At 57.2% G+C, this 22,170-nt stretch overlaps 1 protein-coding gene across 4 annotated transcripts in view; it reads right to left on the reverse strand.

The window, feature by feature from the left end:
• The window catches only part of SUN2 (Sad1 and UNC84 domain containing 2), a 53,272-nt gene that overhangs the window by 7,386 nt on the left and 23,716 nt on the right, over nt 1–22,170 (reverse strand). For 2 of the 4 annotated variants that reach the window (XM_067010220.1, XM_059081846.2), the window contains exons 1-8: nt 10,971–11,232; nt 7,937–8,086; nt 6,825–7,027; nt 6,302–6,439; nt 5,503–5,598; nt 5,057–5,150; nt 3,693–3,763; nt 1,233–1,360 (exon numbers count right to left, since the gene is read on the reverse strand). In XM_067010220.1, coding sequence (XP_066866321.1) covers nt 1,233–1,360; nt 3,693–3,763; nt 5,057–5,150; nt 5,503–5,598; nt 6,302–6,439; nt 6,825–7,027; nt 7,937–8,052 — 846 coding nt within the window. In that variant the 5' untranslated portion in view covers nt 8,053–8,086; nt 10,971–11,232. Of the gene's footprint in view, nt 1–1,232; nt 1,361–3,692; nt 3,764–5,056; nt 5,151–5,502; nt 5,599–6,301; nt 6,440–6,824; nt 7,028–7,936; nt 8,087–10,527; nt 10,872–10,970; nt 11,233–16,076; nt 16,238–22,170 lie in introns of those variants that run through there. The other 2 variants (XM_067010218.1, XM_067010221.1) reach the window with 2 other exon arrangements.

The following is a 22,170-nucleotide window of genomic DNA, read 5'->3' on the forward strand; positions in this document are numbered from 1 at the left end:
CTTTACTAGTGATTTAAAAAAAAAGTTAAAGGTGCCAAGACACATCATTATTTTGTGAAACAAGAAAATCAGGGTCAGGAAAGTAATATCTACCAAAATAAATGGTTAAAAATGTGATAGCAAATTAAATTCAGCAGGATGCAAGCAAAGTTCAAATAACTATAATTAGAGGACAGAGAGTTTTACATTTTCATCGTAGACCCCAGGACCTGCACATACACACTCCGGTTGTTTGTGCACTCATCGCCCCCCACTGGACTGCAGGCCTCTGGAGGGCAGGGCCTGCGCAGGTTGCAAAAATGGCCACCGTCCTGCCCTCCTCCCAGCATCTGCGCCCTCTGCAACGTGGCTTCGCAGGTGCTTCCGTGGAGAGGTGGGGTCTATCTCCCCCCGTCCCTGAACCTGGCCTGGCTCTGAGGTTTGCTTCAGCCAATAGAATGTGGCAGAAGTGACAGTACGCCAGCTCTGAATCTAGTCCTCAAGGTCTGGCATGATTCCACTCTCCTGGAACCCTGCGCGGCCGCTATGAGAACAAGCCCAGGCTACCTGCTGCACAGCAGAGGTACAACCTGCCCAGCCCAGGCCTAGACCGGCCCGCCCCTGCTGACCCACCAGTCAACTGCAGACACGCGAGGGGGCCCAGCCGAGATCAGCTGTCCTTGCTCAGACCAGAAAAGCCACCCAGAGGACCTGCGGGCTCATGAGCTAATCCAATGCTGTACTTCTTTTTGGTTTTTTTTTTTCGCTACACCGCACAGCTTGAGGGACCTAAGTTCCCTGACCAGGGGTTGACCCTGGGCCATGGCAGCGAGAGTGCCGAGTCCTAACCACTGGACCACCAGGGAATTCCCCAGTGCTGGTACTTTTAAGGCACTGATTTTAGGGGTGGTTTATCTGTGGCAACAGGTAACAGAACAGGATATTACCTGACTCACAGAAGGTACTCAGTAAAGATTCGTGAAATTGTACTGAAAAGGAACAAAGTAGGCAAGACTATTTGTCTTATTCCTTTTCCTTCTGTTTTCTGTGCTTCTGAGGATGGCAACTAACTTTTGGGCAGTTTTGAGTCATATTTAAGCACAGGCAAAACATCCCCACCCACACCTGCACCACCAACAGTAGGGAAAGGTATCCTGGCAGCACCTCTTCAGCTGTGTGTGTGAGGAAGAAGTGCAGGGACTTCAGGGGCAAATTCAGGCCGAGGCGGGAGCCTGCGACCCTAAGAGGCTCACCTGGAAATACGGGGATGAGTCTCTGGAGCTCCACACCGCATGCTGCCCACCGCTGCCCTTCGAGGTCCACCAGGAAGCCACGGCGGGGTGGAACGTCTGCAGCCCGAAGGGGTAGCAGTACCATGCGCCTGCACAGAGGAGAGGGCAGTGAACCCGGGCCGGGGCCGCAGCGCGGACGGCAGCCTCACGAGCAGCGCTCACCAGCAGCCTGTCTCACTCGCGGGAGCCTTGCCCCAGCCCAAGGCGCTACGAGGGGTGGAGGTTCCCGCCACTGTCTGAGGCAGCAGCCTCCACCCAACAATGCCAGCGTGTACGCATCATCACGTCCCCTCAGGAACCCTCATCTTTCCATAGGTGGCAAAGCTTGGAGGAAACAGCTATCGTAAGTTGGGGATGATCCAACGGTAGAACGCAGAGGCCCTGACGGTGGTCCTCAGTCCAGACCGTACATCAGAATCACCCACGGAGCTTTTCAAACAGTCAGTGTCTGGCCCCGCCCTCCAGAGTGAGTTCGTGGGCCTGGGGGATCCCTCCATAAGGAGTTTTAAAAGCTCCCCAGGTGGGAATTCCCTGGCGGTCCAGTGGTTAGGACTCCGAGCTCTCAATGCCGAGGGTGTGGGCTTAGTCCCTGGTTGGGGAAGTAAAATCCCACAAACCATGCAGCATGGCAAATAAATTTAAATAAATAAATAAATAAATACATACATACATACATACATACATACATACATACATACATACATACATACATACATACTCCCCGGGTGACTCTAATGGGCTGCCATGGTTGAGAATCACCGAAACAGAATCCACCTGCTAAGAGAGGCTGCCTGCTGCCCCAGAACAGAGCACAGGGCTGCCACCACACAGAGACATGTGCATCTTGCCTTAGGGGCTACCTGTTTGTGATGTGTTTACTCCTGAGCTATGCACGTGCATGTGTGTGTGTACGTGTGTGCACGTGTGTGCGTGGGGCTGACAGCGCCTGAAAAAGCCATATTGGCTGTGGGGTCTCCAACCTGGTAAGATGCCACACCTGCCACTCAATTGTTGGCCTCGAGCCGGTGCAACGGAAAGCACGTGACCACCAGACTTCAAGTCAGAGCCTCCGGACAGGCCTTCACTTACTGCCCTCCCGGAGCTGGTCACTCCACTCCTCTGCCTTTCGGACTTGCCGTGTGCATCTCATGACACCACGAGAACCTCAGCTCCACCAACCCCACATGGGGATGGTGACACAAACTGAGATAACACACAGGAATGTGCTTCCTGAACAAAACGCTCTAAGATTATAAAAGGTCATTATTATTTTAAGGGTAATGCCCAGTTTCCACTGGATAGGAACAAGCTGTTCTTGTAACAGGAAACAAGAGAATCAACACTTGGAAAGATGTTGTTCTACCTTGGTAGAAATTAAAGAAATACAACTTGAGTAGATGCTAAACCTATAAAACCACCTCCAAAAAAATAATAATAATAAAGCATGGTCTTTAATTATAAATTGGTAAAACTGAGCCTGGGGGCCACAGGGGCAACTCATAGGAAATTGTGAAACGCGTGTGAAACTGTCAGATCAAAAGCTGAACACAGGGCTTCCCTGGTGGCGCAGTGGTTGAGAATCCGCCTGCCGATGCAGGGGACACGGGTTCGTGCCCTGGTCCGGGAAGATCCCACGTGCCGCGGAGCGGCTGGGCCTGTGAGCCATGGCCGCTAGGCCTGCGCGTCCGGAGCCTGTGCTCCGCAACGGGAGAGGCCACAGCAGTGAGAGGCCCGCATACCAAAAAAAAAAAAAAAAAAAAAAAAAAAAAAAAAAAAGCTGAACACAAAATATATAAACATAATGATTACAACTACGTACAAAATGTGCAAGTTCAACGACAGAGACCGGAGCAACGAGGCGCACCTTACGGATGACAGCACGTATTTCAGTATCTTGGTGCAAAAAGGTGCTCTTACTCTTTACTACTTCACTGTTTTGATCCTAAAGACAGCTGAAGACTGAACTTGCTGTAGCGATACTTCACTCACCCAGACCCCCTCCTGATTTGGAATGGAGGGAAAATGACTGCTAATAACCGTGTCAGAGTCCCTGCTTTTTACCCCAGTACTCCTGTACTAAGGCACGTTCCAGCCCCTGGGGCTGCAAGGATGCTCTAGACATGCCAGGCGGTCCAGCGTAGCAACCCAAACCAAGGACAAGAGCAGTGGATCGGAGCATTTCCCCTTTCACCCACTGGTCACCTGAGGACCCAGGAGAGCCAGAGTGGATGCCGCCCAGGCTCCATCCGACCCCGCTCGTCCTGCCTCCTTCCCTTTTTTGTAGTTGATCACTGTCCCTCTAGTTTTCACATTTCTGCTCGGCACCGGCCTCGGTCCACACTCTGCCTGCCCCTCCGGCTCGCCAGCCCCATCTCCACAAGCTCTCGTCCTACCCGTCCCCGTGACAGTGGATGAGCTCACCGTAGGTCAGGCCTGTCAGAACCAGCAGCAGCAAGAGGAACCACAGGAACGTCTTCAGTGATGAGAAGCGCCTGGACCACAGGAGGGGAGAGAGGGCGGGCGGAGTCAGGAGGGCTCCAGGGCCTCTATATGCCCCCAGGGAGTTCCTAGAGATTTTTCCTGAGTGCTGAGCTAGAGTTAGAGAGCACACCCTCAAGCCTCTCATCTTGCCAGGGCCAGACTGGATGCTTTACCTGCAAAGCTTGGAGTGACGGGGACAATTCTGACTCTGAACTGTATCGATGTTATCAAAAATAAATACTGGGAGGAGTTTCCCTGGTGGCGCAGTGGTTGAGAATCTGGCTGCCGATGCAGGGGACACGGGTTCGTGCCCCGGTCTGGGAAGATCCCACATGCCGCGGAGCGGCTGGGCCCATGAGCCATGGCCGCTGAGCCTGCACGTCTGGAGCCTGTGCTCCGCAACGGGAGAGGCCACAACAGTGAGGCCCGCGTACCGCAAAAATACATACATACATACATACTGGGGCGGGGGGGGCGGGCTTCCCTGGTGGTTCAGTGGTTAAGAATCCGCCTGCCAGTGCAGGGGACACGGGTTTCAGGCTTGGTCCCGGAAGATCTCACATGCCGCAGAGCAACTAAGCCTGTGCGCCACAACTACTGAGCCTGCGCCCTAGAGCCCGTGCTCCGCAACAAGAGAAGCCACTGCAATGAGAAACCCGCACACCGCAACGAAGAGTAGACCCCGCTCGCTGCAACTAGAGAAAACCCATGCGCAGCAACGAAGACCCAACACAGCCAAAAATAACAAAGATAAATTTATAAAATAAATAAATAAATAAGTAAATACTAGGGTCTCTGAATAACCGAAAACTTTCCGACGGCTGTCCTCGAGGCATGCAAATATAGAAGGAAACAAATGTAACTCCTTAGACAGTGGTTTTTCTTTGGCAAACACTGGGGGTTCAGATAACCAGGGGGCCAAGAGGGATGCTGAATGTTCTGGGAAACACCACTTGCTGGCTAGAGCCTAAGGCCTGGCCACTTGCTGGCTAGAGCCTAAGGCCTGGCCAGCAGGAGTAAGGCTGGGCTTGTCTGAGACTCAGAAGTGGCTAGGCTGGTGTTTGGAAGGAAGTGCCCAGGAAGAAACAAGAACCTGCGTTCCAGAACACTCCCTGCACCTGACTCTAAGTCCTGTCCACTGTCAGGAAGAAAAAGGGGCTCTGGGTGTCCACGCCACGCTCACTAATAAAAGCGGCAAGTAAAGTGGGGAAAACAAGCCTTCAGAGAAACCATCAGGTACAGGTTTCGATGCTTTACTGGCCCGTTCCGCCTGGGCCTTCTGATTCCTCGTCAGTCTTGCTCACCTGGTTAAAACGAAGACGTCGAGGAGGGAGGCAGCGGTCGTCAGGCGGTACCAGGTGGTGCCAATCCACCAGTAGAGGAGTCCGAAGAGCCGGCCTGGAAGAGGGTCAGTCAAGCCTAAGTGCCGCCCCGAACCACTGGCCTGTGTGTCTCCGTTAGCGGTCCTCCCTGCCCCGACCCCAACCCTGGATGCCAGCGCACCTCCGTCCTGTCCCACGCTAGCCAGGTCCCGTGATCCCACCCGCCTGCGCTGCCAACGCCCTCCGTCCAGCTTTCAAGCAAGGGTGCTCCCGTGGCTCCTGGCTCCCAGTAATTACTCCGGAACGAGCTATCCCTGGTGGCCCTACGGTCTCTTTCTGACGGGTTGGATACCCAACTGCAGAAAGACGGGTGGAAGTGACTGCCAGAGAGAGTGGAAACCATCACGTACAGAGCCGCCGGCACCCACCTGGAGAAGTGACCACCATCCAGAAAAGAGAGCCCGCCCGAGAGACAGCATTCCGTAGCCGCGACCCCGAACCCCGCTGGTCTGTCTCCGAGTAGCCTGCAGGGGAGGAGAGGAGACGCCCAGTTGTCTCACTCTTTTTTTATGTTGTGGAGGTGCCGTGCACCGCAGGGCCTGTGGGATCTTAGTTCCCCGACCGGGGATCGAACCCGTGCCCCCTGCGGCGGAAGCACGGAGTCCTAACCACTGGACCGCCGCTGTCCTCACTCTAAAGAGCCTTGGGACGTGGAGACTGTCAGCTGTCTGCTCCTCTAGACTGTGAGCTGAGACCGTGTGTCATTCTCCTTCACATCCCCAAGTGACAGAGGCTGGCAGCTAGCAGGCCAGTAAGCGCCGACGAAGCGAAGTGCTAGACTTCTGACATTTTATTTCCCTTGGGCTCCTTGTCTGCTTCCTTCTCCTCGCCAGCAATCCCTCAAACCACTCAGAACTAGACCTAGGCATCAAGCACCTCCCGCGTGTGAAGCTCCATGTTAAACACTGGCTGGAAATGAGTCAAATAAGGGAATTGGCCACAGGCCGCTCAGGGCCGCGTGGGGCCGGGCGATCGCATCCCCGCGCTAGCGAGGGCCACCCCAGGCCTGGGTTCAGGGTACCATGGTGGCACAGCAGCGACACTCAGCTGGACACCACGCTCTCTCGAGCTGTCAGGGCGCCTTCCCCTACTTCCCGTCACCTCCCCAGCCGCCCGGGAACCTGGTGGGGCACCTCCCCGAGGCTGGGGAGGGAGGACGTCGCCTACCTACGTAGTCATCCTCGGAAGAGTAGCCCGAGGACGACCCGAGGAAGTCCTCGGAGAGCTTGTTCTCCGGGAGCCCGTTGACCTTGCTGCTCTCAGTGCCACCTGTGCCTCTCCTCCTCCTCACCCGCAGGTCCTCACCTGAGGAGGGAAGAACGCGTGCGGGGCTCTCCCGGGGCACCGATGCTCCGAGGAGGGAGCTCCAGAGGGACTCGCGGGGACACCCTGAGGAGCATGTCTGACCGGCAGACGGAACCTCCCCTCGGCCCCTCCCGAGCTCCCCTGGGTCAAGGGAGGGCGAACTAGGACCGGCCCTCCGTCTCCTAGGCCTGGAGCAGCTACGTGGCTACTCTGTCGTCTAACAGGGCCTGGAAGTGCAGACACTCGGCTGCTCTCCCAAGGGTTTCCGAAGGTGGGGAGCCCCTCTTCTGGCCCAGCAGCGGGCAGGAAACCCCCGGGGGGGATTCTGGACCATAAATCTCCAGAGGCAGCAGAGGCCCAGGAGAGAAAGGTTGTGGACACTCACTCCAGAAGGGGTCACCATGCGGCTGGTCGTCGAGGATGGAGTTCCTGGTGAGGGAGGCAGCGATGGAGGCGGCCCGGGGGCTGCCAAAGTAGGACTCCCTGACCACAGACTCGCTGTAGTAGGAGGTGTGCCTGTCGGAGGGGGGGCCCAGCTGCGGCACCGGGGAGAGGCGCTTCATGTTGCTGGATTTCCTCTTCAGGGTCCTGTGGGAGGTCAGCAGGAGGAGAGAGGCGGAAGCTGGCAGGGGAGCCCAGCCAAGAAAGCGAAAGCAGCGCTCTAGGCAGTGCTCTGCCCTCCTAAGGTGTGTGTGTGGGGGGGGTGGGGGTGGGGGGGGGGTGGCCTTGTTGCTAGGCAACTAACAACTCCCAACTGCTGACTGTCCACCACCGCAAAGCAGGTACTTTCTGTGCTCCCATTATCTCTAAATCTCACAAGCAGTTAGGCGAGATCATCAGTAAGCGATGGAATCAGGATTCAAATCCAGGTCTCTAACTTCAAAGCCAAAGTGTTTTTTCCTGCTTCCTCACGGATTAGTAATTTCTACAACCCACTGAAAACCCAGACAAACCCAACCTGTCCTTCTAGAGCTAGTCAAAGCCTCGGGGGCTGTCATCTGGGCCTCACGTCTGCAAGGGGGCAGGGCGAGGCACGCGCCTGCCGTAGCTCACGTCCTGGTGCCCCCCGGACTTGTTCGTCTCCTCAGCTGCTTCGCTGGCCCCGAGGAGGCCCTACACACAGTGGCACATGTGGGTGTGGGTCTGGGGAGGATGGCCAGACTGGCAGAGCCACCCATAGCACAATGGGTTCCTGTGAGCCCAGCTCTCGGTTTTGGGGTTTCCGGCCTGGCTTATTCTTGAAGCTGCCTCTCCCCACTTCCTGTTCTCTGAACGTAAGGGCAGCAGCCCAGCTTACGGTATGGAGAGAAGAAACAGCACTGGGCCCTGGCACCCCCAGAGGTGTGAATGTCCCCTTAGACCAGACACGGGTATCTGATCTCTGCCCACAGAAGGCACAAGACGAAGAGGCTGCGCGGTGAACCGCCCGACACGTCTGCTCTGCAGGCCAGTGCCATCCCACGGAGGGGGGTGGGGCTGGAGGTGGCGACCCCCTACCTGAGAGGGCTGTCTTTAAACAGGGCGCTCTGACTCCCCATCACCGAGCTACCTCCACTGCTGCCGTCATCGTCACCCTGGGAGTAGCGTGTTAGGCGCTGGCTTCTTCGAGACATGATGAGGTGGGCGGGGGACCCTTCCCTGAAGAGTCTTGGGAGAGAAAGGACGCCGTGTGAAGCGTGGGGCTGTTCTCAGCCCCTCTCCAGGGGAAGAGAAACAAGGCACTGCCTCCCAGCCAATTCCACCCACCCCGCCGGGATTCAACTGAAACAGCCTGAGATGTGGGTGACATGGGGCATTTATTAATTATCCCGGCCCCGCCCACCCCGCTGCCCTCTGCCTTGGGCTGCCCTCTGCCTTGGGCAGCCTCTTTCATGGCACCTTCCACAGGATTTCCTAATTCTCAGTTTATTGGATGCTGAGGTCCGTGAGAGCTAGAATTGGGCCTTCTGCAACCTTTGACATGAGACAGAGCCTGTGGCACCTGACAGGTAGGCCACAGGTGCTAAATGAACGCCTTTCATCACTGCTGCCCTGCATCTGCTCTCCAGCGCAGCCATCTTACCGTGCTGCCCTGTCCCTAGAGCTGTGCCTGTTCTTGTTCTAGCTTGTCTCCCTTAGATGGGACGTGCTTTCCTTTCTTCATAGCTGTATTCACTGATTCAGAGCCGCAATCAAACTTTGACTCCAGAAAACTTTTCCCCGGTAACCCCTGCCCACATCCTGATGGTGCCCGGATGCCGTATCCCATTAGTGATTACTGGGCTGCAACATCAGTGCATCTTGATATGATAAAATACTTGGTTAAATGCCTCCTAGGTACCCGGCTCCTCACACACCCATTATAATCCAGGAAGGCATCGTTACCCCCATCGTACAGGGGGGAACCTGGGACACTGAACTGAGCCACCCAGCCTGTAAGTGACAGTGGCAGAGTTTGAGCTCAGCTCTCACAGGTTGCAGGGCCTGGGTCCTTCCACTCCACCAGGAAGTTTTCAAGTTGTTTCAGGAATATGTTGTTGTGTTCCCAACTAGAGTCTTTTACAGCCTCCAGTATGTTCAGAACAGGCTGCAGGGCTGTTACACTTGTTAACAAACTAACAAAACAGGCAGGGGGAGCGGCAGTGCGGGATTTTACCCTCAGTGCCCACCAGCCAGACCGGTCACTGCGTGGGGTGGGCAACCAAGGCTCTGGAGTTGATGAGGAAGACTCAGAGGAGGCCCAGGTGAATAGACATGGCAAAAGGCGGCATTCCACAACACAAGGAGGAGTCATAAACCTTTCAGTTCTAGAAACCCCAATTCAAAGTATCAGATGACCTGTGTGAGCGCTCTGAACGTGGTGCCTTTCCAGCCTCTATTACAAAGTCACTGTTCTACTTTGGTCCTAGTACTTGTGACTTATCACTTCCAGTATTCCTGGTTGATACTTAAATTACTAGTTCTCTGGGCTGTGTGGCAGACATAGGCTCTGACACATCCCAACTCAGACTACAGCAACCAGGAAGTCTGGTTAGTCCAGTTGAAGAATTCTACAAAGTCCTCTTCTGAAAAACAAGCAGCCTCATTTCTTGGGTCTTACTGGTGTCTTCACAGGTAGGATGTCCACCTGGCATCTTTCCCTGGTTTTAGCCGATGGTGGTAAAGGGACCGATTGGTAGTAGCCACAGCAGGAAGTTGGCCTGGATCCTTTTCTATATTCCATTCCTTATAAGGTAATTCCACCCCCGCTACTGCCCTCCCCACCTGAAAGCTATAGATGCTCACACAGGCTCCTCCTCTTAACCCTGACCTGCAGAAGCTGATGAAGCTTTCGCCCTGGGGCAGGAACAAAGCAAAGTGTTTATACAGAACTCAAGCTACTGCGGGCAGGAATATAAATATTTAGATGGAGGGTGTGTGTGTGGGGGGTGGGTGGGTGTGTGGGGGTGTGTTGGGGGGGGTTGCTGAAAACCATCAGCAGTCAGCACCCTTCCACGGGTGCCTTTTAGTCTTTCTCATAGGGTTCTGCTGTTGAAACAGTTTATCATTGAATCTGGGTTTCACAAGATGAAAAGGTCGAGGCCCTGTCCTCCAAAACAAAACAAGAGGTGAGCCTCTCAGAGCTCCAATCTTTTGCAGATCAGAATAAACACCCCCGCCTCCCCACCCCCTTAAGACACCCTCAAATAAAACATCCCTTCCCACTTCTGAGAGGAACCACATCCTTTCTCAGCTCCACCCTTCCCCACCCCCATCACAAACTTATATGGCAGTATCCATCCAGTCGTCAGACTTAATCTAGATCTTGGGCATCCTCCGCGGTCCGTTTTCATACTACATTCCCTCGTGGGACCTGCAAAACGCTCCAGGTGCTAACTCTTTGCTCCCTTCATTCCCTACTGGCTAAACCTAAGGGAGGTGTTTTTTATTGTTGTTGTTGTTTTTTTACCAACCATGCGCCTTCCCTGCCTCTCTGCTCTAAGTCACACTCCCTCCGCCTCCTATTTGTTTGGTTTCTTTCTTTCTTTTCTTTTCTTTAGAACTGAACAAAATGGGCCTCCCTCCTATTCCCAGAGTTATGACAGGCGGCGGCAGAAGCAGAGAACTACCTGTCCCTGGAAACTGCCTGACTGGCACGAAAACACGGGCACTGGCCTGGGCCGCTTTGGGACAGCCGGGTCTCCGCTCCTCGCCTACCCGGGAGGTTCGGCCCGGGGAAGTCCCGCCCGGAGACATCCGCCCTTCCAGACTGACCAGTGGAGCGGCCAGTCCCGGGGGCGGGGGCCGGGCGGCGCAGATGAGTCACGGCGGCCTTGGCACAGCGCTGGCCCTTCTCGACCGGTCCAGGGGCGTGCGCCGGGCGGGGCTGGAGTCTGGCCCAGCTTGGCCCGAAGAGGAAGGGCCAGGCCTGGTCAGCTCGGCTCTGGCCGGTGCAGTCCGACGATGACCCCGGGGTCAGGCCGGGCCCGGGACCCGCGGGGAGGGGAGTGAGGCCGGCCCACCACCCTCGCCCCGCGCGTCCGCCCGCCAGAGGCCCTAGGCCGGCTGTTACCTGCTGCCGCCGCTGCTCCGTGCGGGGCCGGGGACGTTCGCGGCCAGCCGCGCCTCCCGGGCGCACCCCCTTACCGCGTCGGAATCCGGGGAGGTGAGGTCGGCGCGGGGACCCGGGGCGCGCAGGGAACTGCGGACGGCGGACCGGCGGACAATGCGGCCCGCGCAGAACCGCGCTGCGCAAGTGGGGCCAGGCGGCGCGCGCGTGGCCGAGTGTGTTATGTGTGCGCCTGTCAGTCAACGCTGACAGACCGCAGCCTATTGGTCAGACCCCGCCCGCGTCACCTCCCACTGCCACTGTCCATTGGGCGGTTTGAACACAAAGGCCCCGGCTCGCCCCGCCCGCCGCGTGGGCCAAGCGGGCGGGGCAAGGCCAAACAAGAATCCGCGCGTGGGAGGCGCGGGTGAGTGGGTAACCCCTGGGAGCTGGAGGACTCGGATGGAGCCGGCAAGCGGGGGCTCGACCTGGCCTGACTTCGCACTTGACTCCCGGTCTGGTTGCTCAAAACACCTGAGCCCTGTCCTGGTACTGCTTCGTGCGCCTCACCCCACCCGCGGCCTTCTGGGTCCCAGCTCTCGGCAAGCTGACTCGACAGGGCCGGGGTGCCAGGACCTTAAAGGTATTGAAGATGGCACGAGGAAGTGGGGAGCAGGGGAGATTGACGACCCCTGGCCTAAGACCCACCTGGAGGCGTAGCGTGTAGTTAGCCCTTAGAGGACCTCCCCCGAACGATTGTTGGAATCTCTTGCGTAATTGTTCTCTTAGGCATTTCTACACTTTTTTTTTTTTTTACAGATCAGGAAACAGGTTCATAGAGTTTTTAAGTGAGTTGCTTAGTCACACAGCTTGAAAGAGGCAACACTGAGATTAGAAGCTTCTCTCCATATCCAAGCCCCCCCCCTTTTTTTCCATTTTGGGATTGATTTTGGGATTCCAGACTTGGCAGGAAGCTCTGCCACTTACCAATCTGCCCTCAGAGGCCCCCAAATTTCATGGGAGAAGGTTTTCTTCATTTTAAGGAGGATGCTTGCCCCAGTTGGTGCTGAGAAGGCAAGGCTGGTTACCTATTCCCCTGCTTTACTCAAATCTGAGTGTGGAAAGAGTACCTGATAGATACTGAATGAATAACATGCTGCCTGACTTCAAGGGTCCTGTGCCCTGGCTCCCCACTGGCCAACTCTACAGATGCAGAAAGTGCCCAGCTTGGGAGGAGTCACTTCCTGGCAAGCTCTTCTAAGGGAAGATGAAACTGTTATTTCACTTTTAAAGTGTCAAGAGGAAGAGACTAGAAATGATGAAATCAGGACAGGAAGACGCTGGGGGTAGGGGATCGAGGAAATGTGAAGCCCTTGTGCTAAGTCGACTCCATACAAAGATGACCCCCCCCATCCCTGGGTCCCCACTGCCCCACCTGGAAAAGAGGGGCCTCACCTGCAGTTACTATCTATTGCAGACAACAGTGCTTGCCTCTGGGGTTAGGCTTCGAGCTCCCTGAAGACAAGGGCTGGCTCATGTCTGAGTATCTGCTGAATGTGGGATGAGTGAAGTGAGAATTGAAATCAGATTTAGAGTCAGCCTCCAGGTAGGGGAGGGGCCTTCTCTTGACACCTTCTCCACCCCAAGGTGCTTAATGCCTCAGTTCTGTCCTAGCCAGTTCCAGTGGAGTCTCCATATCCCGCCACCTCCGTTGCAGAGCCTGCTTCACTCCTTTCCAAGGATCCCGGCAGAAGGACCCCCTTCCCAGGATGTGCTGGTTTGTAAAGCAAGAGGCCATGTGCCTTCTACTGGTCTCAGGCAAGGGCCATGGCCACAGGCTGGCTAGAGGCAGCCCTCTACTAAACTGTGTTGCCTCTGTGGGCCTGTAGTAGGTAAATAATGGGCCCCAAAGATATTAGGTCCTAATTCTTAGAACCTGTGAATGTTACCGTACATGGAAAGTCTTTGCAGATGCGATTAAAGGAAGGATTTTGAGATGGGGAGATTATCCTGGATTATCAGAGTGGGCTCTAAATGTAATCACCAGTGTCCTTTTGAGAGAGAGGCAGAGGAGAAGAGGAGGGGGCAGCGTGGCCACAGAGGCAGAAACTGGAGTGTGCGGCCGCAAGGCAAGGAATGCTGGCGGCCACCGGAAGCTGGGAGAAGCCAGGGACGGAGTGTCTCCTAGAGTCTCCAGAGGGAGCAAGGCCCTGCCGACACCTTGACTTTCGTCCAGTGATTTTGGTTTTGGACTTCTGGTCTTCTCAACTATGGGAGAATAAATCTCTGTGGTTTTAAGTCACCAAATCTGTGGTAATTTGTTACGGCAGCCACGGGAACGTAATTAGGGCCCCTGGGAAATTCCTGGTCTCGTTGTTCAAGGCTCCCAGGACTGTGTGAGGGCGCTCCCTCTGTCCTGACCATCCTCACCGATGGGACCCGTCGGACTTGGGCGATCACACACAGCTCTGTCTCCCCATCTCCGCTGCCCCTCACCTTTCTGCCATCTTCTCCCTCAGCCACGCTCTGCCCTTTCAGACTCGTCTCTCTGTCCGGCCACCATTCATTTGTTAGTCTTCTCCCAGTGCCCCTCCTCTCTTTTCACTGCTCTGTTCTTGCTCCGCCTTTCTTCCATCATCGTTTCGTAAACAGTGGCAGGGCAGAGGTGACCAGCTTTGCCCCACCTGGAACAGGCTCTGGGTGGCTGACAGTGCAGCCACTGCTGTGGGGCCACATGATGGCTTTCTCTGTTGCCAGGCACTTTTGCCTCGGTGGCCCCTTCCTTCATAAAAAAAAAAATTTTTAATTATATTTTAGGGTGGGAGGGAGGGTGACGCAAGAGGGAAGAGATATGGGAACATATGTATATATAGTATAACTGATTCACTTTGTTGTAAAGGAGAAACTAACACAGTATTGTAAAACAGTTATACTCCAATAAAGATGTTAAAAAATAAATAAATAAAATAAAAAATAAAAATTTTTTAAAAATTATATTTTACAACCACGTGGGTAGAAAGACGACTAATCTAGACTTGATTCATGAGTAAGTATTCATTATTATTTTGCTTAATTTTTCTTCCGGTTTTAAAAGAAATGAAATGAAAACATTTCCGTGGACCCCTGAAGCATCCCGTGTCCTGGGCGCCGAGCCTGCTCTGCTTTTTTTTTTTTTTTTCCTGCTCTGCTTACTACTTTTTTTTTTTTGGCGGTACACGGGCCTCTGACTGTTGTGGCCTCTCCCGTTGCGGAGCACAGGCTCCGGCTCAGCGGCCATGGCTCACGGACCCAGCCGCTCCGCGGCACGAACCCGTGTCCCCTGCATCGGCAGGTGGACTCTCAACACTGCACCACCAGGGAAGCCCTCCTGCTCTGCTTAATGGAGAGGTTGGCTCTGTGCTGGAGATGCCGAGGAACAGCTCAGTGAGAGGAGCCCAAACTGGCTCCCGCCCCAGCCCCTGCCTGTCAGAGGCCAACCTGAGTGCTCCAGGGCCCTGGGACCCTCTTCCTCTCCAGCCCAGAGGAGCAGCAGCCATGGCAAGTCCTGCATCGGCCGAAAAGCGAGGGGGACCCGCGATCTGCAGCCCCGGGTCTAGGCCAGGTGCGCCGCTTGCTTGCTCTGTGTCCTGCTCTGTGAGCTACTTCACCTCTCGTTCGTAAAATGCAAAATAACTGTCCTGTCTGTTACACAACTGGCTGTGTGACCTGGGACAAGCCAGCGAGGCTCCCTGGCCTCTGTTTCCTCGGGTGTGAGGTCAGGTGAGGAGCAGCGCTGCTTCAGCACGAAGGGCTTTTGCCGCCGCGGTCTTTGACAAACAAAGGGAGATGGGTTTGTCCTGGACTCAGAGTCAAGTCAGGTAGCTTCTCCGTGCTTCCAGAGACCGGGCTTCCCCGTTCCCCCACCACGTAGTGGCGGAATGAGCCGTGCCCCTGTCTGCCTCCCCCAGGACTCCCGTCACTTGCACCAGGACTGATCCTAGTAGGTGCTCAATACGCTTGTGTCAGATGCACACACGGGTGAGGGTAACGCCTCCAGCCACCTCCCTGCAGCCAAGGCCCCTCCATCTCTTCCTCTCTGCCGTCCTCACCAGCCAGCCGGTTGGCGTCGGTCATTTAACCATCACAGGCAGAGTAGCCTTGGTGGGGGCGGGGGGCGGGGGGACTTTCATGTCAGACTTCCCGGCTGCAGGAACACGTTTGACAGCCACCAAGAGGTGGTAACCTCAGAGGATCCTGGTGCCCCCTCGGCCCCCCAGAGGCTCTTTCTCTGTCTCCTGGGAATCTGACGCGGCCTCCCTGCTCCACCCGGCCCGGTCTGGCGACAGGGCTCTGTATTTACAGAATCTTTCACCCAGGGAGCTCACAGAGCTCCGTCACCAGGTGGCAAGTGCAGTTAGGCCTGTTTTATGGAGGAAGAAGTCCAGTCGAGGAGGGAAAGACGCCGGGGCCAGCCGGGGTGCCAGGGACAGATGCGGATCCCCGGCCGAGATGGACTCTCCCAGGCAGGTTCTAGTGGGTGACTGTGCCTTCGTCATCTCTGTTCCCCCATGCCTATTACAATGCCTGGCTCCTCATAAATGCTCGATAAACGTGCACCAAGTGCCCGCCCGACGGCAGCTCCCCAGTCTTCAAACATCCACTCCCTCGTACAGCCTCGGAAAGCCAGCAGTCCAGTACTCCCTGCGGCCTCACTTGCAGGAGCAGATCCCTCCCCAACGGCGCCCCAGGGCCCCTCCCACTCCCACACCTTTGCTCAGGCTGTGCCCCGGCTTGGAATGCCCTTGCCCTGTTTCTCTACCTAATGAAATCCTAATCGTTCATGGATGCGCTTAAAGGTCTCTTGCCTCATGAAGGCTTGCTTCCCTGCCTCCAAGTTCCCAAGGTGGAAGGAATGGCTCCCGCATCCCTCTCTCCGCCCACTTCTCAGGCGGTGTTCTGGAACGGGAGTAATAGTCACCTACAGCCCCCAGGGGTACCACGAGGGTTAGACGGGCTGGTGCCTGGCACACAGTGAGTGTGGGCTACTATTATCACTCATCACGCCCCTGGAGGAAGGGCAGGGCGGCACTGGGGCCTTCAAGGGCACTGGCCCGTGTGTCAGAACTCATAGGCTGACATCGGGGGACTTGCCTGATATCTGTGAGGTTGTGCCTCCTGGAAATGGCACATCCACCAGCTGCTCCACCTCCCGTGGGGACATTGCTGGCCAGTGGTGCAGGCTTGACACCTGGGCTTTCCTGGTGAACAACTCGTGCCAGTCGTTTAGCCTTTCTCAGCCTCCATGTCCTTATCTGTAAAATGGGCACGTCTGTTTCTCAGGAGCTGATCACAGTGCCCGGCACAGGGCAAGTGCTCAGTTAATGTAAACCACTTTTTAATTTACAAGCATGTATTGATTCACCCATTGCCTACTGTGTGCCTGCTCTGACAGTAAGACGTGGCCCTTCTGGAGGAGGCCGGCAAGTGAGCAGATCATCACCACACAGCAAGGCCCCGGGAGGCACACAGGCCTCTAAGGGTCCCCCGTGACCAGGACCTCAGTATGACTTCTGTGGGCCCCTTCTTCCAAAAAAGGATTTAAAATTCTATTTTGTGATTGTGCTGCTATAAAGAAGAATGTAATCCAGGCTGGATTATATCCACTTTCCCCCCTTCTGATGGATAAAAATAATTAAAACATCTCTGTGGGCCCTGTAAGTGTGGTGGGCCCTGACATCCTGCCTGCTGCGTGTAAGGTCTGCTGGGACTCCTCACCCAGATCTGGGCAGTCACAGAGGCTGCCAGAGATAGTGACCTGAAGGGCGGGAGGACAGAGGGGACAGCCGGGAGAGCACTCAGCTCGTGGGGACGTTGCCAGATAGATTAGACCCACTGCATGGGGACAGCCTCTGCCCCATCCCAGCCCTGTCACTGGATCCTTCACCCTTGTCCCCCAGGCTAACCTGAGACGCCCCAGCACAACCCCAGCCCCTCCCCAATCCCAATTAAACCTCCATCATTCGCCCAGCTCCCTCCACCCCAGCCCAGTCTTAGCTTTCCCACCTGCATGACGGGGTGGGGCGGGGCGGGGCATGGGGGGGTCATTACCGCCCTTCCCTGTTCTCCAAGGCCTGGGGAGAAGGGGCTGCATGAGTCCTCACGAGGTGGCCAGCCCTGGTCACGGTGTTATTGTTGGTGTGGCTGGCATGCCTCGCCCAGGTAGGACAGACCTCAGAGGGGCACTCAGCACCCAGCCATCAGCACTGCAGCCTGCCTGGGGAGGCGTGTCCCATCACGAGGCACTCAGTGTGGTCCCCAGAGAGGGTGCAGGGCTGGCGGGCCCTGGGTCATGGCTGAGGGCATTTCAGTCTGGGGACCCCAGTTCATTCAGTCCACCTTCTGTGCCCAGCATGGCCCCCACCGCCCGTTTCCTGGAGGTCTCTACTTCCCGAGAGCCAAAGCCCTCCAGGTGCAGGGGATTCTGGGTGGCTGGCTTTGGTGGCACACAGCTGGAGGGAGGCAGGGCTGCAGAGATTAAATGTGCTCTCCTGCCTGGCTCGGGCCTATGGGCTGGCCTCCACTAACACCTCCCAGGGTCCCCAGTCTGTGCCCCTGGGCATCATAACCGGCATGGCCTGCAGGTGCTCAGAGACTCCACAGGGCAATGCTCGGGCAGTCCGGCCTGGGGCTCCGGAGCTGTGGGCTCAGGAATGTTGACTCCTTGATTCCGAAGGGTGGGAGGGGAGGGCGGGTCCAGGGAGGGGTGGCCTGGGGCTGCCCCTTCACCCCACTGGTCCAAGATGGGACTTGCCTTTAGCATCTGGGGCGCGCGCACGCACACGTGCACACACCTGAGGGCGTGGAAAACACAGATGGTAGACAGGGAGTGATGTGACCTGGGGCGAGCCTCAGCCTGCCCACCCAGGGGCTGAATGAACTACCTCTGGGGTCCCTTCCAGAGCCCACCCTGGGCTCAGCCCTCCCCACTGGCCGTAGCTGCCCCCAAGTCTTTGCTCCAATCACCCTCCCCGAAACTTTCCAGCCCCCAGGACGCGGCTGGGCGTGAGCTACGTGACTCCATGCCCAGCGCGGTGCCTGCAGCACATGGACAGCTCAGTCTTGGGGGGGGGTGAGGGGTGTTGGGAGGGGTTGGGGTTGGGAGGGTTTGGGGGTGTTGGGAGGTGTTGGGGGTTTTGGGAGGGGTTGGGGGCGTTGGGAGGGGTTGGGGGTGTTGGGAGGGGTTGGGGTTGGGAGGGGTTGGGGGTGTTGGGAGGGGTTGGGGGTGTTGGGAGGTGTTGGGGGGTGTTGGGAGGGGTTGGGGTTGGGAGGGGTGGGGGGTGTTGGGAGGGGTTGGGGGTGTTGTGAGGAGTGGGGGTTGGGAGGGGTGGGGGGTGTTGGGAGGGGTTGGGGGTGTTGTGAGGAGTGGGGGTTGGGAGGGGTGGGGGGTGTTGGGAGGGGTGGGGGGTGTTGGGAGGGGTTGGGGGTGTTGGGAGGGGCTGGGGTTGGGAGGTGTGGGGGGTGTTGGGAGGAGTGGGGGGTGTTGGGAGGGGTTGGGGGTGTTGGGAGGAGTGGGGGTTGGGAGGTGTGGGGGGTGTTGGGAGGAGTGGGGGGTGTTGGGAGGGGTTGGGGGTGTTGGGAGGAGTGGGGGTTGGGAGGTGTGGGGGGTGTTGGGAGGAGTGGGGGGTGTTGGGAGGGGTTGGGGGTGTTGGGAGGTGTTGGGGTTGGGAGGTGTGGGGGGTGTTGGGAGGGGTGGGGGGTGTTGGGAGGTGTGGGGGGTGTTGGGAGGTGTGGGGGGTGTTGGGAGGGGTGGGGGGTGTTGGGAGGAGTGGGGGTTGGGAGGTGTGGGGGGTGTTGGGAGGGGTTGGGGGTGTTGGGAGGGGTGGGGGGTGTTGGGAGGGGCTGGGGTTGGGAGGTGTGGGGGGTGTTGGGAGGTGTGGGGGGTGTTGGGAGGGGTTGGGGGTGTTGGGAGGGGTGGGGCCTGAGCTGATGCCTGTTCTGCTTATTGTCTGACGTGCTTCAAATGCTCCTGTTTTCTCCTGCATCTCCCTGTCCTAACCCCTACTTCTCAGGTACTCCATCCTCCCGTGTTTAATTCTCAGCAGCTTTGCTCTAGGGGCCGACGAGGCTGAGGCTATTCGTAATTCAGGCAGTTTCTCTGCCTTCCTCTTCCGGCCTCTCCCTAGCGCCCAGCGCCCACCCCAGACCCTCCAGAGCTGGGTCCCGGCCCCCATCTCATGCCCCCCCACCCCTAACCACCAGCCCCCCTCCCAGCACAGGCTCCTTGGGCCCCGCACCGCCTTCTGCTGCCCCACCCCCGGGACCCCTCAGCGCAATGCCACCTCCCCTCCCGCCCAACGGTCCCTCTACCCCCCTGCGGCCTCTCATGCTGTTGTCCTCTCCAGTGAACCCCAGTTCCAGAACTGGACTCTGGGTGATTTCTGCAGTTTCCCCTAGCTGTCCCCCCTCCCCTCCAGACACCATAAAGTTTCCAGAAGGATCTTTCTTAAGCAGAGGCTGGACCTTGTCGCCCATCTCCGGCTTATCCCCCGTCCGTGGCTCCGTCACCCCCACCATCAAGTCCAGCCGTAGAAGGCCCTCCCTGACATGGCCTGCACCTGTCCCCCCGCCCCCCGGCCTACAGCCTCCCTCCTCCCCTTCATTCTAATGAGGCAGAGAAGAATGAACACATCGGGCCTGAGACAAAGGCCTGCTTGCAAGGCTGGACCTGGGCTCGCATCTGGAAACTTGGATTTCAGGAAGGTTCCCACCACTCCCTGACTGTTTGTACAGACAGGTGGTTTATGCTGAACCCCTGCTTTCCTTCTGGGAGTCTGGATTTGGGTACATGCCAGGCAGAGGATGACTCCATGACAAGCCCCCAGTAAAAGCTTTTGAGCGTTGGGTCTCTAACGAGCTTCCCTGGTTGACAGCACTTCACACATGTTGTCACAACTGCTGAAGACGTAAGCGCGTGTGATTCCACTGGGAGGGACCCTCGGAGGCCTGAGCCTGGTTTCCTCCAGAGGTGGCCCTCATGCCCTTTCCCTTTGCTAATCAAGCTCCATATCCTTTTGCGAAAATAGCCATGACTACGACTCGGCCAGGCCCTGTGAGTCGTCCTAGAGAATCATGGAACCTGGGGTGTTCTGGGGCGCCCCAGCACACTGACCCTTCCTCAAATACTTCGTGAAGGGGACTTCCCTGGTGGCTCACTGGTTAAGAAGCAGCCTGCTGATGCAGGGGACACGGGTTCGAGCCCCGGTTCGGGAAGATCCCACATGCCGCGGAGCAACTAAGCCCGTGCGCCACAACTACTGAAGCCTGCGCGCCTAGAGCCCGTGCTCCGCAACAAGAGAAGCCACCGCAATGAGAAGCCCACGCACCGCGACAGAGTAGCCCTCGCTCTCCGCAACCAGAGAAAGCCCGCACACAGCAGTGAAGACCCAACGCAGGCAAAAATAAATAAATAAAATAAAATGTATTAAAAAAAAAAGTCTGTGAAGAGAGAGAGAGAAGGAAGGCCCCCCAAAGCCAGGTGAGGGGAGCCATAGGGGGCCAGGGGCAGGCCGGTGGGGTCTCAGGTGTGGGGAGGCGGCGGCCTGCAGCGCGCAGCCACCGAGAAGGGAGTCGGGGGCCGGGCCGCAGCCAGCACTGGAGGACGGGCCTGGCGGCAGTGGGCCTGGCTACCAGCCAGGCTGACCAGCTGCGGAGAGCTCAGCCCGCTGAGCCCCACCGGCCCACAGAGAGGAGGGGCACGTGGCCAAGAGAGCAGCTCGGCCAGTGTTCCCTCAGATCCGAGAGGGCTCAGGGGCCTCCTGGAGGCCGGGCTTCCCCCGTCCCCTCAACTAGAGCTGGTCTGCACGCTCTGCTCCCCACACTGGGGTTCCCTGGACAAAGCTGTTTGCAAAAAGAATTCTGCTGCCAGAAACAAAACAAGCAAACAAAAAGGACAACTGGCTTGGCCGGCTTCCCAGCGCCCGCGTCTCACCCAGAAGGAAGCCCAGGTCGGTCACGCGGACGGCGGGAGCAGGTGCGGGTCCCTTGGACCTGGCACAGCAGCCCAGGTTCACTTCCCACCTGAGAGGGAGGCCCTAAAAGGGGGGTGCGGCTTGGCTCAGCAGCGCCGGGCAGCCCACGGCCACCCCAGTGATGATGGCCAGGCCGGGCCCAGGGAGGAGGGGACGGCCAACAGGCTCAGGGTGTCGTGAAAAGGGCCCGGGGGACGTCGGCAGACGGGGCCCCAATCCGGCTCGTGCCCTTAACTTGGGGAAGGAGCTCGGCTCAGGCACTCTTCCTCCCTGGGGCTCGGTTTTCTCTAGTAAAGGATGTGGCCACTGACCAATTCTTCCAGCACGCGTCAGGCCCTGGGGTTCCCAGTGAGCAGGGCCACGACGCCTGTCCTCGAGGGGCCTGAGCCCCGGTGGGGAGAAGAGGCGGCGCCTGGACCACAGCAGGCCCTGCACACACGTGACCTTCAGCCCTACCTCAACCTTTGCTCTGCTCCTCCGCTGCCGGGGGCCCGTCCCTGCAATGGCCACGTGGCTCATTCGCCATCTTCCCAATGAGGCCGTGTTCTTCTGAAACCGCCCCGTTAAGAACAGTCCCACCTACCCCTCCCTCCGGTCCACCTTGCCTGCTTCCTTTTCTCCATAGATCACCATCAAACACACCCTACATTGTACTTATTTGGGGTTGTTATTTATTGTCGGTACTTCTCCTCTTGAAAGTAAGCTCTCTGAGGGCAGGGATTTGACCTGTTTCGTTCACTGCCGTACCCTCAGCGCCTAATATAGGGCCAGGCACATAGTAAGAGCTCAATAAATACCTGTTGAATAAATGAATAACATCCCTGGTAGGCGCTGTTGTCTCCATTTTACAGGTGAGAAAACGAAGGCTCAGAGATGTGATTTGTTTAAGGTCATACAGCCAGTTACTAACAAAGCCAGGGCCTTCTGACTCCGAAGCACGTTCCTCTTTCCCTTTGACCAGTGGCTGCCCTAGACCTTAGAGGAGAAGTGGGGGGGCCATGGTGGGCAATGAGAAGGAGGCCCGTGGCTTGACCAGAGCTGTTCTAGATGAGAGGTCTGCCCTGACTCTCTTGGCCTCCTTGCTCTTGCTGTGGGAGCATCTGGAGGGGCTGCCCCAGCTGTGACATTTGGCCAGGCTGGCTTTGGGCGGAAAGGGGACCCCAGAGCCTTGCGACACGTGGGGCTGCCGCACAGCGCGGGCTCCATCGCGCAGTAGG

The sequence above is a fragment of the Kogia breviceps genome, chromosome 12 (assembly GCF_026419965.1).
Source record: "Kogia breviceps isolate mKogBre1 chromosome 12, mKogBre1 haplotype 1, whole genome shotgun sequence".
Classification (NCBI taxonomy): Eukaryota; Metazoa; Chordata; class Mammalia; order Artiodactyla; family Physeteridae; genus Kogia; species Kogia breviceps.